Genomic DNA, 18,215 nt, shown 5'->3' with positions numbered 1-18,215 from the left:
TTGCAACCTAGTATTCTGCAGGCCCCCACAAGAGACAAAAGATGAAGTTTTGCTCTTGAGAGAAGGGCAGAGTGTCAGAAGGGGCATGGGGCACAGAAGCCAAAGGGAAGAGTGAGGGTGAATCTTTTAATACCAGTAAGAAAAAAAAGGGGAACTATGTTCAGTTTGCATGCTCTCTGAGGTACCTCCAAGCACCACCTTCCACCTTGTATCTCAGTGTCCATTTCCTGGACATTTATAGTTTGTTTGAAGGCTGGGCCATTCATTAGAGAGCAACTGATTTTGATGGACAGTTTCAGCAGTGATTTTCTAATGTATACATTTTCCAGAAAAAAACATTCTGCACATACATAGACAGGTATGTAAGAGCAGAGAATGGATTAATTGTTGCTTAAAATGTTTATTATGTTGAGTACTCATCTACATAGAATAGATTAGGACTGTTCATTTCTTCATTAAAATTTAGCAAGTGATTTGTAAAGGCATATCCGTAACATCAACTGTGTATGATTTGGATGTAATTTACTCATTATATTGTCTGTGGATCCTATTCTTGCATAACCAATTACCTTATTTCAAGACTAACTTTATTGGCAGCCCAGAAGTTCAAATTATGGAAAGTTTTCCTTCATGCTGTAACTCTATGATCAAGGGCTTTCTTATAAACGATACAGCAATGAACTTAGAGAAAAAAAACTGTGAAGCCTAATCTGGCTTCCCCTGTAAGGGTGGTGTTTTCCTGCATTTGTTATTCAGATTTGGCTCTGTTGTTACTAAGATTATTCTTACAGTGCTTGTGAAGAGAATTAGCCAACCATATCCAGCTGGTGGTCTTGCCTGAAAGACTGCTGTTTCAGAAAATAATGCTCTTTTATTTTGAAAGGTCTTATTTCAGGGCATGCCGTAAACTGCAGCTTGAACTCAACAGGGAGAATCATGTTGTTTTAGGCAATGATACTACTCCTTGTCATGTAGGCTTGATGGTTGATTAATTGTCTTTTAGGGGTAAAAGGAAGAAGAGAAACACTGTCTCCATTCAGGCAGTTAAAAAAAAAAAAAAAAAAGAATAATCTTTGCATCAAATTGCTTATAAAAGTTGGTGTATTTTTTTTACATGATTTTATCTCAGTGTAATTGGTTGCTGCTGAACCATGCTCAGTTGCAGTATATTAATTTACACTGTTTTGCCTCATCTTGCCCTTCGTTTCAGTTACTACATGCTGGAAAACAGACCTCGAAACATATACGGGATGGTTTGCTACTCGTGCTTGTTGGCGCCTCCTAACACCAAAGAATGTAAGTGCTCGACAATTTCTGTGCATTTCATCTGGTTTTGACTCAGATCATCTGGAAACTCAATATGAAGTTTTTTAGCGATGATTATGATGTTCAAACAATGTCAGTCTCCAGTAGAACAATTTCTGCTTCCAAATAGCCTTGCCAACAAAGGAAGCAAATGCTGAACATTTGGGGAGAGATCAGAAGCTTCGATTTTAGGACCTGCTATTGTTCTGTTATACTCCAGTTTTCATCTGTTAAGATGTCCCATGCAGTAGTTATCTTTATTTAACCAAGTAGGTGCAAGACAACACAAATCTCTATAATTTTTTATTCAGTTCAGCTATGAAGAAAACATGGGACGCTTTATAGATCCTTGTAAAAGTACATCACACCTTTTTACATCCTTTGGTTTCAAAGTGATACAGCTGTTAATGTTGGGGTGTGATAGCCAGCAATGATAAGAGGTATAACTGTATATTTCATTGACAAAAGGGGAATGCCTGTAGTTTGCTGGTTGAAAAAAAAATATATGCAAGTGTGTGCAACATGTTGGCAGTACACATTCGTGTGTGCAATAGCCACTCTCAGGCTGTGGGGAGCGGGGACAGCCCTGCAGTAGCACTCTAAAGCAGACGTAATCCCCCCAAGAAGACTGCATTCTCCTTTAAAGCGTAAAGAAAGTGAGAAAGTGAAAAGCAAAACTGAGGCTCCCTCTGAATGAGCAAATGACTTGGATGCTCGCTCAGAATCTGGAGCAGACCAGGAGAAAAATAAATAATAATAAAAAAAGACGAAAACAGCCAGTCCCCCAGAGAAACCTGATGCATGTAAAAACAAAGTCCCCTCCATGTTCTGTTCTTTTAAAAGTCCTTACCATGAAAAAGAATTGGAGTACTTTGCCTGCTGGATTTGAAAGCAGTGGTTGATAAAAAGCTCCCCGAGCATTTATTTATGTATACAAATAGCAATTACCTAATTCAGATGCTGCTGAACCATGTGTGGTTGGTACCCTGCAAGCCACTTCAAAGGAGGAGGATTGGTTATTAACAGCTACTACTTTTCCTAAAGCAGAGGAGCTCCCCTTAGCCAGGGATAAATACCACCCTGCAGAGCTCCTGGTGAGCGGTGACAGCCCGTATGGAGGTACTCCCCTGACCCGTGTGTGTGCAGCCTGGCTGCTCAGCTCACCCTGCCTGGCTGCAGGACCCCAGCCGGTCCCAAAATGTGTGCTTCTACCCCAGAAAGCAGGAGTGGGTGAGGGCAGGGTAAGCACAATTCTGGTGAGGTTGGGTCTGTACTAGGAGGCGAGGCAAGGGTGCGAGGGAGAGCCCCACTGCGAGATGTGGGAAGGAGGCGGAGAGGTAGGTGAAAACACGAGGTTAGGAGGCTCGGTGGGAGATGAGGGCATGCGGTGTGGGACACACCTTCTCCTGCATGCATGTGCAGGCTGGCTGCCCTGTTGATGGGTATATAGCCATGCCTGCTGCTAGCCAATAGCCCACCGCTGCTGAGGGCACCCAAGCCAGCTAGGCCCTAGAGCCTGACTTGATTAGCGGCTGATCGGTCGTACCTGGCAAACAGACAAACAAACTACCCTGTTAGCATGCCACGTCTTGCTTCAAGGTGCGGGGTATTCATCTCAACAGTTCCTTCAGATGCCACCAGCCGGTATAGATTCAAACACCCCCAATATGCCTCATTTCCAAAATAAAAGATGGCATGAGATAGCAGGATTAATTGGAGATGAATCGCTTCTTCAGCTGCAATGGTCTGCCTTAAACACATGCTGAAATGGAATTTTGGTAGTATCAAACATATTGTAGCTTACTCATCTGGCAAGGAACTACTGCAAGATGTTACAGCTACTTCTCAATTCCAAAAACAAATCTTTGTCTTTTGCAGGATATCTGGCAGATACTACATATAATGTGTTTACTTTTGCGAGGAAAGTGTCAATTACACAAGGGATTAACCACATGCATTTTTAACTTCATAAACACAAGAATAAATATACTATCTTTGGGAGGAATTTAGGCAACCTACAAACTGACTGAATATTAATGTAGAAAATGTTAGCCGTACAAAGAGTAAACATAACCATTTTAATCAGGTCCGTGAAACCAAACATTTGATTACAATTGTTCAATGGGTCAGAAAGGTTCTGAAAATCCAAATCCCTCAAATCACTAATCTCAGATAATTTGGTTCATGATGTCTAAAATCTTGCCAGGGTGCTGCTCCCCAGAGCTGCCTTTTATCCAAATACTCCTCTGTATGGCACATAACTGGAGAGAGTTGACCCAAAAGATGGCAAGGAAACAAGGGTGGCAAATTACTTCAAAGTAGGAAGCTGGGTATGACAAGTTCTGGCTTTAATACTTTTCTTCTAGATTAAGAAAAAAAAATAGGGCAGACAAATCCCATTTTAGGCCTTCATTAGGTTTGAGCCGGGACTGAAGGACAGTGGTGTTTTCCTTAGCTGCAAAAATATCTTGCTGGGGTATATATACCTCGCCTGGCCTCCGTGTTACACAGGGCCACAGAGCACAAACTAAGCTGGGTATGTGCGCTGCTGCAGGGAAACCTACTCAAAGACTTTGCCTGACTGTACATTTTATCTGGCAGAAAAGTATTTGGTTTTGATCAAAGGGTAAACAAATAACTTTCAACTCCAAGAGCCTGCTGTGCAACTTTCATCTCCTAAACAGTCAATAAACCTTGAAATGGCTGAAGAAACAAGATGAACGCCCTGTGTCCCAGCATCTGGAAACAGTAGTGTAAAGAATATGGAAAGTGAGAAAGAGATTCCCCGATGAGCCTGTGTCACCTTTATTCTTTCTTCTCAAGTGACTTAGATATAAATAGCACAAGTACCATGGATCACGGGGGGAGGAGAGGGAGATTTTGTGTATAGGTCAGATATTTAATTGAGATAAACATGTCACCAGATTGCAGCGTTGAAAATCTCTCTCTGGAGTGAAGGATAAAAGCAATAATTCTCTGTGGTCTTTGAGAGATGTCAGTATTCAGTGGTGGCTTGTGGGAAAAGTGCTTGTAGAGGGCAGGGAGTGTGCTTACATAGGCATGAGGATGTGTGCTACAGAATCACAGAACCATTAGGGTTGGAAGAGCCCTCCAAGATCATCTGGTCCAACCATCCCCCTACCACCAATGTCACCCACTAAACCATGTCCCTAAGCACCACGTCCAACCTCTCCTTGAACACCCCCAGGGACGGTGACTCCACCACCTCCCTGGGCAACCCCTCCCAGTGCCTGACTGCTCTTTCTGAGAAGAAATGTCTCCTCATTTCCAACCTGCACCTCCCCAGTGCAACTTGAGGCCATTCCCTCTAGTCCTATCCCTAGTTATTTGAGAGGAAAGCTTTTTCTTTCTTGGAAAAGAGTTTGTCTCTTGAAAGGAGTCAACATCGCCATAAAGATTGTGATTATTCATCTCCTGGGCACTGTGAAATGCCTATGTGTAAGACTTTGGGACCCTCATTTTTAATGTGTAGAAGCCTCAGGCCTGGCTTGCTAAGGCCAGAGGGGCAAAACGCCAAAACATCAAAGATGTGAGACCTTCAGCTGCCTGTGAAGGAGAGCATGAGCCATCAGTGACTCTTGCCAATGCTAAATTGGGATATGCTACCTCAGTGACAACTAGCAGCATTGCAGAGAGTAAGGGAGGCAGCTACTGGATGCAGGTTTCCTATGCAAATTGGGGGATGATGCACTGCAGGTAGTGAGCACCAAACCACTTTAAGATGTGGCTTCCCACAGTTAATGGTGCTGGCTTTGCTGTCAACAGCTCTGGCATTGGAGTCAGTTGAGGCCTCTGAATATGTAGGGTTGTTTCTTTGTTTTGTTTTGTTTTCTTTTATCCAGTGCAAAAGACAGAAGATTTAAGCTACACAGAATTTATCTGGCACAGAGGTACAGCCACTGCTAGAAGAGATTTTATCTTTGCACAGCTGCAGTTCTCAACCATTTTATAACTCTGCTCCTCTGCTCAAACTTTGATATTTGCCATTCCAGCTCAAAACTGATAGAGGAAAATAAAATCAAACCTCATTACAAAAACGTGAAGAACATTGTATTTTGAAGTTGTATTTACACAATTACATCAAATATGCAAATACTTTTCCACTCACAAATTATCAGTCTAGGGAATTTCAGCAATGGATTGAGGGTTTTCTTCCTCTATGCATTCTTATGTGTGCATGGATGCAAAATATTGTTAATTCCCCTTTTCTTTTTTCCTGGCTATAGACATGAAAATGGTTGCAATAATTAACCTGTGTAAGTTTTTAAATCTAACATATGCCAATGATGGCTTAGCAAAATTAAAAAAAAAAAATAAGAACAACAAAGGAAAACAATGGTAGTCAAGTTATTTTTGAATTACCAAAGAGTGAATGGCATCTGGAAACATAAAAGATTATTTTTATTGTTGTCTCATTAGAACTTCAAAAACAACCAAACAGATGAGAGAGAACAATTTACTAACAGGCTGACATCTCAGACAAGCTCTAATCAGTGGTCACTGCTATACCCATGTGCTCAAGACTGAGAGATCAGACTCCTTAACTGAAATGTTTAACACAAACGAGCCTAATGCCAAAAGCACTTGTGTTAGTGAAAAATAATAATTCCATAGGTTTTCATTTTAACTCCCCATTCTTTTTAATATCACTAATTTTCTTTCCTTGCCAGTTTTGTCCTTTTGTAATATGATCAACATCAAGACATTTTCCTTCTGTTTCAAATTATGCTTACAAATGAATAAGCTTGTTAGCTGGAGCTAACAAACTTTTTTTTTTTTTTTGAGTTGTTTGATCTCTGAACACCCCATTCCTCTTCACATGTGGAATGGGAGAAATGTTGAAGGCAGTGCTTTATTGTTCACTGGTGGTATGGCCTTATTCTCATCCCCTCAGGGCTTGTCTATATTAGGAGAGGAACCTAATATTAGGACAAAATTGGCCAGCCTCAGCCATAAACCTTAAAGGGGAGGGATCTGAGGATCAAGCACGGGGTTTGCTCTCTTGAACTGCTGGGAAAGCTGGGCCCACGTATCACACAGGAGGTAATCTGGGCACACCGCAGCTCACCTGAAAGCTCTGAGGACTTTGGAGGACCACAAACCCTGGGAGAAGCTGCAGGTGCCTGTAGCATTGCTCTGTCCTGCCTCACAAGCCTGCTGCAAACCTGCAGGGCCACAGCATTTCACCACCTGCACAAACTGGCCACCAATGCACAGGGGCATATGAGAGAAGAACTCCTCGGGGTCCCTGCTCAGGGTCCCTTTCAGCAGGGTCTATACTGCTGTTATTCCCTTTGTGTTGCACAGAGAAGGAGATGGCAACACTTAATTCCCAGAGCTCAGTTTAATTCATGCTGCATGTATTTATGACATACCAGTACCATGCAATTAAAGCTCTCAGTGAATTCTAAACAAAACTGCAATAGTTGTAAATAAATTGTCAGGCTAAGGCCACACAGCCTACAATCACACCACTTCCCAGCAAAATAAAAGGAGAGAGAAATGAAACAGTTAAAGACATTACAGAGAGCATGGCAGCATAAAGCATTTATTTTTAGGTGTCTGAGCAGCAGTGGTTACTTGCAGTGAGAATGACCAGATCTAAAATTTAAGATTGGAGGAATTTTGCTATCCAAATTTGTAGAGGGCTCACACTAGAGAATTGATTTGCTTCTCATTCTTCCTGATTTAAAAAATACCTAAACTTGCTGAAATATGTACCTGCAGCTACAGTAAATATTAGAGTGACCTGCCTTATGGTGTTCTGTATGTCTCCTGAAAATAACAGACAGTAAAATCAGAAGCAGTCAAAAAGTCTTCCACTGTCTGGGATATTCTCCGTTATTAGTGATTTGCAATATTTTTAGAGTTGGCTGATGTTTGATTGCTAAATTCATATGTAGATGCCTTAAAAAGTAGCTTGATTTTGACAGCTGCTTCAGCTTCCATGACTTTCCAAGTGTACAGGGCTTCAATATGAAGTGTTGTTAGCTTAGGTTTGAAAGTAAACCTTTCATGTACATATCTGAATAGAGATTTACATTAATTTGAACATTCTGACCGGCACTTTCAAAACATCTAGGTCTTTATTTATAACTAGGTTCCGTTATAATCTAGTTTCCGATTACTTTGTCAGGCATATACTTTCTACCTTTATCGAATTTCGACTAAATATAATATATTTTTCAGCTCATATTTCAGGCTGCTAGTTATTTATTTCAGTGTGTGCTTTATCTTACTTCACTCCTTCAAAATGGTCACAGTGGCTGCAGGCACAGCTCGGCTGGCAGTAACGAGTATGGATTGCCATTCATAAATGGACCGTGGCTGTGAGGAGAGGGATTCATCAGGAGAAAGCGAGCTGCTCTCAGTAGCAAGAAGCAAACACATACACGCGTAAAGACATTTTTAAAACACTTCTTATTTTGGGATCACTCTGATAGTCTGTTGCGTACACACTTTGTGTATTTTTATAATCTGTCATTAAGTATTAAATAAACTTCACCAAAAAAAAGCTGTTGCTAGCTATGAGCAGCACTGCTCTGCTGGGACCAGTAAGCTGACACCTACAGCAGTGTAAGTCAGACACACATATGGTCTCCTACTGCACCAGATTTCGTTCAGGCGCAAACACTTGTGAGAGGGCATGTTGGCAAAACCTCCCCTCCCTGCGCCCTCCTCCTCCCACAGATCTGGCAGTTTCGTTCATCCCTTCTTACTGTAAATCTGCCTTGAGATACACAAACAACTGCAACGGTCCTGTCACACACAGCAGAACGGATCTTTAAAATGAAAATATTATTTTACTGCCCTGCATTTCTTCACTAGGGGGACAAAAGGCTGGCTGCATGGCAATTTAAGTTAAAGCTATCTTTTGAGTTCAAAACAAAACAAAACAAAACAAAAAAAAGGCTGCCATTTTTTTTTTAATAAAAATATTTCTAATGCAAAAACTGACAAAGCTTCAGTGATAACCATCTTTCTTAATGTCTTTATCGCATTCCTACAATATTACTTACAGGTGTCTAGGAATATAAACCACTCTTTTGCACAGCTATATTACAGCCATCAGTCTTTTTTTTTTTTTTTGTGCTTAAAACAGAGTTGTTTCCATATGTTGCACTCTAGCACTTTAGGATGTCTCTTTCTGAGCTGTATCTAAGTCTTTGTAGATTATGTAAGTGTCATCTATATTGGAACCAGAATTAATAATGTGATCTAGATGCAAAACTGGATACACATAGGAACAACTGACATTGGAGTCATGGTGTGCTGCCGGACCGGGAAAAAGGAACAACTACAAGTTTTGTTTCTTTTTGCCTATATAAATGCCATGAACTGAAATTCTGCAGAAGCTGGCATATTTGGTTCCCCTTGTAGTGCAGGTGCATTAATTGGCGCTTGCTTCTAAGCCACATCTAAAGAACTATCTTGGCTCATAATGAATAAGCCAAATTATTAAATTTGATAATAGGCTTAAAATATGCATAATGACTAACTCCCACATAGGCATATGTAAAAGGCCATCGTGTTGTAGCATCAACCCAGATCTTGCCGTGATACGTAGCACAGAACAAACGACGTAGTCCCATTCCCATGTAAGCAAAGGAAAATTCTGCACGTAAGCTCTTCCGAAGCTGAAGGTGCTCACCCTTGTGCACTGGAGAGACTCCAGCTTGTGTTTGGGGTGGGAAAGAGGCTGTATCCTGATGTGGGGTAGAACTGGGTGAAGTGTGGCAATGACACCGAATGAGGACCAGATGACCTTCCCCATTACCTCTCCTGTTTTGTGCTGCTGCATGACTTCCCACCTTGGCTCTCCTTCCTTCCACAGATGAAAAACATTGCTAGCAATACCTAATAAGCTAAAAATACCAAGTGACTACAGGATTGATTAGACAGAAATACAATTAATACATGTTTGAAGTGAAGGAAAAGAGAGTGCGATAAAACTTGTTTATAAAGGAGACGAGCTCAAGCTTGTTAGATAAACTGCAAGCAGACAAAGCAGAGCAGTTTGCCTGTGTTAATTGAAAGGCAGTGGAAGAAAAGCTATTGTTGACTTGTTGCAGCTTGCAAGAATTGCACAGAATTGCAATTGTCTGTAATTAGGTTTGCCGGGGGAGGTGGCAAGAAGAGGCAAAAGCCTGGTAGCCGGGGACATGAAAGTACAGACATGTCTCTGGCTACAACAATGGCCATTTCCTAGATTTCTTCCATTGTCCAGCTGGGATGAGTAAATAGATGGGTTGAGACCAAGGGTGATTCATTTCAGTTTTATGAAGAATTACTGAAAATTTATCTGTTATTAACTCCACTATACGCAGATGACCTCTTCACCCACTGATACGTAGATGCTCCACTGCTACATTGCAGGTTCTGGAGCTTGTGAGTAATTCTTCCTAGAACTAAGTTTGTCACAGAGAAGAACCCAGAGTCATGATTTACATAATCTGCCTGTCATTTGAATAATACTAAAAGCATCTGAATTAACAAATTAGTATATTTAAAATTTCATGAAAACACTTCTTCAGTTTCAAAAAAGCAATTATAATAAATGATTCCGTTTCCTTCGAAGAAATTAAGTTTGAAAGAAATTTTACCATTGTTAAAGAAAATCTCGTTTGAAAACATCTGCAACTCATACTTTGTGGCCACTTAAGGAGCGTACATTTCTTATTCACTACATGCAGCCATGTTTTATGTTAGGTAATACTTTTTCTTTTTTTTTTTTTTTTTTAGAAAACGTTTGTCTTAATTTGAAGAGCATGTCTATTTCTTTGTTCTTAACCACGGAACATTTCTCAGACCATTCCAGGCCACTTAATTTCCTGTCAACTTTACCTAGTGGGTTGAATTTCTTTACTAGGTCAAAATAATGGCTTGGTGAGTTCCCAGCTACTCTAGCTGCCTCACCAGCTTGTCGAGCCATGTGCTCTGTGTACCTCACCAGGTGATTGGGACAGTCTTCTGGCCTTGGGTCTGCTGAATTTAATTATCATCGCTGGACTTTTTCCATGCGCAGCTAATATAAAGCAGGAGGGATTGCTTTCCCCCCTCCCAGCTAGAAGATGGTTTTCAGTTGCTGTCAATGGTAGCTGTTTGCACAACCTGCTTACCAATTATGTGAAAAATGACTTGAGACTCAAGAGAAGGTTTTCTTCCAACCCCAATGTTTTTATGCCTCTTTTGGAACTCTATTTCAGCACCATCTGTATTTTAATACAGCACTCAGATCAACAACCTTATTTCCAATAACATTCAGTATTGTCTAGTACTGTGAAAAGACATTAGTTTATGACTTGGTTTACTGCTTTGAAAATCTGGTGTAAGACACCACCTGAAAGATTAATAAAAATATAAACTACTTTTAAACTTAGCTGTAGAATTTAGACGTGGAAAATCCCTACTGGACAATCTCACTCTGTTAGCATGAAGAAGTCCTTTACGTTCTTCTTTTCACTGTTTTTGTAGATTCCCTCCTCTAACTCAGGATATAGATTTGGACTGGACTGACAGGAGAAATCAAAAGAAACATGTTATCCAGCTAGACTGCAGAAATTATATTATTTCCTTCTATGGTACAGCTCCGTGAAACAGAAAGGCATTCAACATTCTTGTTTGTCACCTTTCCTAGGTTTTTCTTTGGGGTCATGAAGGTTTGTTTAACATCAGATTTTCATGGTGGCCTTGCTATAGTGAAGGATATCTGTCAGAAGCACTAATTTGATGAGTTTCTTTTAAGTTCATAACAGTTTACGAGCTTTGATTTCTTCCCCTCCCTCTAGATGCTATGCAAAAATGTATTCTAAACACAATTTTCAACATGCCAGCCACGCACACTGGGATTAGTGACATTTCAAAAAGCCACAGTGAATTCATGGGTTCTTTGCTAATGAACAGGAAATGCAATCAAGCTAAGGCAAGGCTGTTTACCTGGGCCAAGATACCGCTGTGAAGAGATGAAATGACTGTGGAAGTTTATGGCATTTCTGTTTGTATTGCAGGTGCAGGGGCTACCTCTGGTATTTCGGCCATTTTCCCGAGCACATCTGGCACAAGTACTTTTTCACCTTACCAGCATGCTCACAAAGGTAAGAAGGCATCCATAAATTTAATGTAGCCACTGGTGGTCTTAAAAATAACATCAACAAAGTGCAACTGAACTGATAATATCTATCGTGAATTTCATTGCCACTCTTTTTAGGGATTTCTAAAACTGCTATTAAAAACATTTCAGAATGATTTTTTAGTCCTTGGTTAATCAACACTCCTGTTTCAGAAGGATGGACTTAAAATAGTCTTGGACTGTACTGGGTAATGCCAGCAATGAATTAGCTGATTATGTGCAGCCATACAGATACCACATTATGCCTCAGCAAAGCCTAGCTTAGACTGGTGAAAATAATTTAATACACAAATGTAGTCAGTCTCTCATTGAGCTAACATAAACCGTTCTCCAGTATAATTATTAGTTTTTTAAAATATTTGAACGTGAGAACAGAACACACAACAGGAAGGACACAGTTACTGAGGTACTGACCTGATTTTGTCTGTAAACAAGATCTTGAGGATTGTGTTTTCAGAAAAGCTAGTTTTCATGCATTTTAACATATCTGTCATTTTCTGCATCCTTTCATGACTTTTCAATTCTAATAGCTGTTCACTGAAATTCTGCTTCTACCTTTTCACATACCTTATTTTAAATTCACCCTGCATCCATGCTGTAAGTCTGTTAGAAAAAAAAAAAAAAAAAAAAAAAAAAAACACTTATTCCGCATGTGCATTGTGTTCTGCTTCTTATTGCAAAGCTTTTGAGGCAGCCATAGTTATCAAGTACTTTTAGTTCTTGTCCCATTTATTCTTTATTTGTTTTTCTTTCTTTTTGATGCTGTTTCCAAGAATTCACTTTTTTGAAGGCTGCTACTCCTGCGTACATATAGCTTCTTATATTATTAGCAGATAATACAATTTCATACATATTTGGATGGTCATGCAATCAGGTATTTTTTATGAATACTGATAACTAGTTCTTGCAGCATAAATGTCACTGTTTTGAAAGCCTATTCATTAGTTTGCATTTGAGAAGTAGCACTTAGTTTTGCAATGATTAACAAGTAATCAGGACTCAGATCAAATAAATGAGTATGTAAAATATAAGTGTAGAGCAGACTAAACTATTAACAATTCTCTGATCTGAAGAGTTGCTTCTTTACAAAATATTTCCTTGCTTTTCCAGCAGACCTTTCAGGACAAGGACATCTGGCTACAGCTCTTATAATTGCAATGTCTACTATATTCATAATGGCTATTGCCATTGTCCTCATCATCATGTTTTACATTGTGAAAACAAAACCTTCTGCTCAAGGTAATTTTCAGCATAACAAATTTTAGCAGCAAATGCTATTTTTAGATAGCTTCTGAGAATAATTACTGTTGTATCTTTACATTCTAGCCTGTTGCAAGAGCCACTCAGTAAAAAATGTTGAAGCTCAGGCTAATACACAAGAAGAGAAGAAAGAAGTGCAAGGTATAAGTTGCTTTAATTTTGCTTTTTCTATCCTTTTTCTAACGTTGAGCTTAAGTGCAATTAGTGCATTCCTCTTAATTACAATTCCCCCATTCATTTGCAAAATGATTGTGTATAATAGCTTTTGTACTTCCAGAATGCCACTTCATCCTCTGATAGCAATAGCTAAAGCAGAGACAAAACATCAGTTTGGATACTCATTGCCAATTTAAATTTCTGTTTATCTGCAGATAATGTTGTGATATTCTCTGAGAAAGAAGAGTTTGAAAAGCTTACAGCAACTCCAGCTAAGGCTGCTAAAAGGTAAGCAAAAAATAAACATACTTCCATACCTTTGACTGAAGTGGAGAAGGGACATAGTCACCACTCATCCTGGTACAGCGGAATCCATTGAGAACAAAGCAGAAATAATTTGCACCAAAATTTCAAGTCTAGTGGACCAAGGAATAACGTGTCAATGGGACAGCCACAGGTAATAGAGTTTCTGGAAGAGGTGATCACAGCCACCATGTGTTAAAATATTACCTTGAGCTGTTTGTTAGTACCTGTGACCAGTTTATCAGTTCTCAGGGCTGTCTCCTCTTTTGTGAGGTCCATTCAGGGGACTTGAGTCTCACTTACACACACATGCCTTGGTAAGGTCCCCACTCACTTTCAGCCAGGAGGTGCAGAAATAACTGCTCCAGGCCTTAAGGGAATCCCTTGTCTATAGCATCATCTGGGTGGCACCACATGATAGTTTTACTTTCCTGGCAGCCAAACCTGGCTGGATAACACAACTCCAGTGAGGTAAACACTGTCCCCAGTGGAAAATACTGCTATGAAGGGATTCTTGCAAGATGAGCATGATTGTGCAGCTTGGTGAGCACTGAACATATATCCTCTGTAGGTGGATGTGGTTACATTCACAGGATTTCAGGGGAAAGGCATTTTAAAAAATTGAAAACATTTTTATTCCATTACTCTGGGATAGCAAAAAGGAAATAATTGGAGTCAAACCACAAGAAGCATCACTAAGATAACCTTATCCTTCATTTTACAGTGAAAACGATGCATCTTCTGAGAATGAACGACTTTTAAGTCGTAGCATGGATAGTGATGAAGAAGCTGCAGTTGACAAGCAAGGGACTCCAGAGAGATGCTTGTTATCTTTAGTGCATTTGGCCAGAGATAAATCTTCTACAAACAATAAATCGACTGGGGTAAGGCTACTTTGAGATTTAAAAATTGACAGTTGTTTTCTGTATTGTTTTATGGTTTTGTTTGATTTTTTTAAGAAAACAATTTACAAACTATCACCACAAAATGCATTGTAATGCAGACAGGACTAATTTACAAGTTACAAGAGAGTTTCTACAATTAATTTTATTACAGTCTCATTTGCATATGATTTGCATATAATATTCCATCAATATTTAAGAGTGTCTGTGCATGTGTATATACTACCCAGTGCTGAAAAGCAGATTGCTACAAGAGTAATAGCTTTGCTTTTTTAGAGAATTATGTTTTATAGTCTGAAGAAACAAAAAACAAACTGCAACTCACCAATATAGCTAATGCTAATATAATTAACCCCAAAGCTACATTTACTCCAGGAAAATAAAATAATGTAACAGCACAGATGGATTCATACAACATCTGCCTGTCTTAACTCAGAAGCATTGGTATTTCTATGCCATTGAATTTTCAACGATATCCAGTGTTGTGCTTGTTGTCGGTTTTTTTTACATTTCAAAAATACCTATGTGTTTTGAAGGTCATTCCTGTGCTCTGACGGACAACATAAATGCACTGTTTTGCTGTGGAAGGCCTTCATTTCTTCCTGCTGAAATGTATTGCTCAGGGCATTTTATCTCACTTAGACTATTTCAAGGCATCGCTAAGGCACTCCCTCACCCACACAACTATTTAGTTTATATTAAAATGAATGTTTCCTTAAAAAGAAAGTGTCTGCTCAGATATTTTTTATGTTTTAGAACTTCAAAAATAATTAAAATTGGCAATAGCTAGGACCAAAATGCATCATTAATACCATCCTTTTTTTTTTAAGAATAAAAAAGGTTCGAAAATGCAGCTTTTCATGTTTGCATCTTTTACTTTGTGGGGATGGTTCAGCCTAAACTTTCTAATAATCGCTCGTTTTTCAGCTGAGACCAGACACTCAAAGTCTCAGTCCAAGAAAGATGTTTTTCTACTTGTAACCAGTTATGACTATCTGAAAATAACTTACTACTCCAGTGTTCATATTTTAAAATTCAGTTGTCTGAGGTCTCTGTATATATCCAACTTTATCACACTTCTGCATGCACTTGCTTGAAATTGGATAACACAAGTTGCGTAAGCATGAAATTAGAACTTTTAATAAGAAAATAATTGTCTCTAAAGACAATATATAGTAGATACATTCTCCTGAGTAGTTTAGATAGTTCATAAGCACATCTGAAGCATGAGCTATGCTATGTCTCCCAGACCTGCTGTCCTAACATACTGCTAATGGACTGAAGCCTGCTGACAAGGCTGAAGACAAAGTTTTCAATGAAAGTGCAGATTGCATCAAGATCCCCCACTCTGTACCTAAGATTTCACAACTAAGCCAGTTGCCAGAATTTAGAAAAGCAGTACTTTGCTTGAGGCTAGAGATTAAATAACATTTCTAGTACTGGAAAAAGTATCAAGGAGCTACTGGAGAGGGGTGGAGAAAGTTAAAGGCCTGTTCTTTTCCAAGGCTGCTCTTTCCTGGTTAAAACAAAAACCATTATGGAATGAGCTACCACACAGAACCATCAGACCCACATTTACCTGCTTCTTCCAGCATAAGCTTTACAAATTTCCATCTTCTGGCTCAGACGAAAAAAGAAAATCACCCTGTGTAATTCTCTTTGGGCTTGGAATTCTTTAACCTCCCTCTTTGTCCTAAAAATGAGGGGAGAATGAAAATAGGTATCTAATTGTTGTCTTAAGAGGAATTTTAATAAATCCCATGGGAAAAAAAAAAAAAAGATCTGTAAGGTTCTGAAACAGCTAATCCAAGTGTACAGTAGCATCCCAAAGATTAATGTAAATTATACCAAGGATATGTGAACAACAGCCAGTGTCTGCATTGCATTTCCCTGCAATACAGCATGCTGTGAGACAGGCGTCGGGTGGAGCAGCCAGTTTGCTGTCTCCAGCTGCAAGTCTGTTAATCCAAGTAATTGATGTGCCCTGTCCTTTAGAGACCAAATAAAATGAGGAAAATAATTCAAAAATAAAAATAATAAAAACAAAAACCAAAAACCAAGAGTGAGCTTTCTTCATTCTGTTTTGCAGTGAAAAGTGGTGAATTTGTGGAGATAATACTAGAGTCCTACCAAAATGACAGCTTTTCAGAAACCTCAGTCCTAATGAGAGCTGGTGGAGAGATGACAATTCCAGTCCTTGAGAACTCATGACATTTTGACATTTGTTTTCAATCTGCATTGAATCCAAGGCCAAACCTTGAGAATATATTTGCTAAGTGAAACCGCATCAAAATGTCCATTTTCAGCTTGGAAAATGTCAGGGTTTTCAGTCTGAGCCTCCTTCTTGTCAAAAATGACGGCAGCACCCTGGACCTCAGATTTTCCCTGTCTAAAGTGTCACTGATTTTTTTTATCTATCTGTAAAATCTTTTGGATTCATTCAGGCAATACATCATGGAAGAAAATATATAATTAATCTGTAATGCAGCAAGCAGCTCTATGTCAAGTGACAGAAAAGAAGATCCCCTTCTCTACAGCCCTCTTACATTATTGGAAGAAGGCAATTCCAGTCTGAATTTAATTCCCCATGGCCAGTCCTGTCCTGGTTTACCTGGGAATCCCTGCATTAATTGCTTGCATGTGTGGTATTGAATTTGTCCTCATTGTCAGGAGTTCACTTCAGTCCGAAAAAGAAATAAAATACAAAAACATTTAGAGCAGAAAAGTCAATGATCTGAAAAGAAGATAAAAAGATGGAAAAAAAAAAAAAGATCTCTAACAGTGGAAAGCAAAAGCAGAAATATGTTTACTCTTCTCTGAATTGCTGTGTCCTGCTCTACGAGGCTTCAAAAGAGACCCTTCAGGATGTTATGCGATAACCCCTTGAGCCATGAAATTAGGATCTCCCAGAGGTTTTGTACTGCTCTCTGCCAATTGTTTACTCATGTGACTGAAAAAAATAATAATTCAATAACACTCTTCTCTTTCAGATTCAAAGTCGAAGGAAAAAGATACTTGATGTGTATGCTAACGTATGCGACGTTGCAGAAGGTGAGTGCACAAAACTTGCACCTATACTAGCAGCACAAAACTGGATCAGAGCTGTTTGCTATAAAATAGAAATCCCTCTGTGTTCCTGTGGAAAGGAGAACTTCATGGAAAGGAAGTGCAAATCTGGAAGCAGATTTGTACTCACCTGCTAGGAAGCATCATGGTGCCCCGATTTCAGAGATGTCCAGGCTGGGTTTGCACACCACAGCTTCTCGCCAGATGTGTGCATGGGCTTCCTTCCTCTGGAGCGCAGCAGGGGTAGTGCTGGGTCATGCTTGGACATCGAAGCGGTGGAGAAGCACTCTCACGTTCTTCATCTAGAGGAAACCTGCTTGCTTGGTCTCTTTAGTGAGGTGGATAACAGGTATAAATTAGTTCCAGGTACGAAAGTGTGATTTGTGGAGGATCAGAACTGTGTTTCAGACAAAAGTCTCGACGTACTCTGCTTCTTTAATTGTGTCCTACTTCTCACAACAAGTGGGGTTTCCAAGTAGGTCAGTGTTTTAAGTGTCTTCAGCACTTGACTAGCTGAAGTGTTTCGGCAGAAGGGACATGAATTAATTTTCCTGCAGAACAAAGGACAAGACTGCTTTTACCTTTATTTTTTTTTTTTTTTTTTTTCCCCACACACTTGGTGTGCACATACCTGTGTGAGTTTTCTATGGTTCAGGGAGCTCCATTTCCCACCAAATTGCTGCTGTGGGGTATGAAGCACGAAAACTACAGAAGCAAAAGACTGTTTTCAGAAAAAAAAACCACAGTAGCTGATTCTCGCCTCTATTCTGTGACCAGTAGTACATAGAAAAAAAAAGTCCAGGAAAAAAATAGCTTTTTCCCCACGGGATGAATGTTAAATCCTCTGTAGAGATTCAGTGATAGCAATGACAATTGAACATTTGCAGGGTCTTTTATGCTTGCAAGCATCTGGCATCATTGCTTCACCTCACTCCTCGCATTCCTACAAGGGCAACTTTCAATTACAGCGATGTTACAGCAGCTGCTGCTGACAGACTCAGGGAAGGGTCAGAGCTGTATTTTGAGCTCAAACACTAGGCTGGATGTGCGGAGGTGTATTAATGGAGCTGCTC

General features: G+C 39.6%; 1 protein-coding gene and 1 long non-coding RNA gene across 4 annotated transcripts in view; one reads left to right on the top strand and one right to left on the bottom strand.

Moving 5' to 3' along the window:
• LOC136789695 (tumor necrosis factor receptor superfamily member EDAR-like) overlaps nucleotides 1–18,215 on the top strand; it is a 32,620-nt gene that overhangs the window by 11,418 nt on the left and 2,987 nt on the right. Inside the window, exons 5-11 of one of the 2 annotated variants that reach the window (XM_066990471.1) lie at nucleotides 1,211–1,296; nucleotides 11,334–11,420; nucleotides 12,569–12,694; nucleotides 12,782–12,856; nucleotides 13,087–13,159; nucleotides 13,899–14,058; nucleotides 17,067–17,127. In XM_066990471.1, the coding sequence (XP_066846572.1) occupies nucleotides 1,211–1,296; nucleotides 11,334–11,420; nucleotides 12,569–12,694; nucleotides 12,782–12,856; nucleotides 13,087–13,159; nucleotides 13,899–14,058; nucleotides 17,067–17,127 (668 nt within the window). Of the gene's footprint in view, nucleotides 1–1,210; nucleotides 1,297–11,333; nucleotides 11,421–12,565; nucleotides 12,695–12,781; nucleotides 12,857–13,086; nucleotides 13,160–13,898; nucleotides 14,059–17,066; nucleotides 17,128–18,215 lie in introns of both variants that reach the window. The other variant, XM_066990470.1, reaches the window with a different exon arrangement.
• LOC136789718 (uncharacterized) overlaps nucleotides 9,232–18,215 on the bottom strand; it is a 19,121-nt gene continuing 10,137 nt past the window's right edge. Inside the window, exons 2-5 of one of the 2 annotated variants that reach the window (XR_010828641.1) lie at nucleotides 17,273–17,693; nucleotides 15,656–15,769; nucleotides 13,189–13,287; nucleotides 9,232–12,058 (exon numbers count right to left, since the gene is read on the bottom strand). This is a non-coding gene — a long non-coding RNA (uncharacterized lncRNA). Of the gene's footprint in view, nucleotides 12,059–13,188; nucleotides 15,770–17,272; nucleotides 17,694–18,215 lie in introns of both variants that reach the window. The other variant, XR_010828640.1, reaches the window with a different exon arrangement.

The sequence above is a fragment of the Anser cygnoides genome, chromosome 1 (genome assembly GCF_040182565.1).
Source record: "Anser cygnoides isolate HZ-2024a breed goose chromosome 1, Taihu_goose_T2T_genome, whole genome shotgun sequence".
In the NCBI taxonomy this organism is placed as follows: domain Eukaryota; kingdom Metazoa; phylum Chordata; class Aves; order Anseriformes; family Anatidae; genus Anser; species Anser cygnoides.
This window is presented reverse-complemented; position numbering and strand designations above follow the sequence as displayed.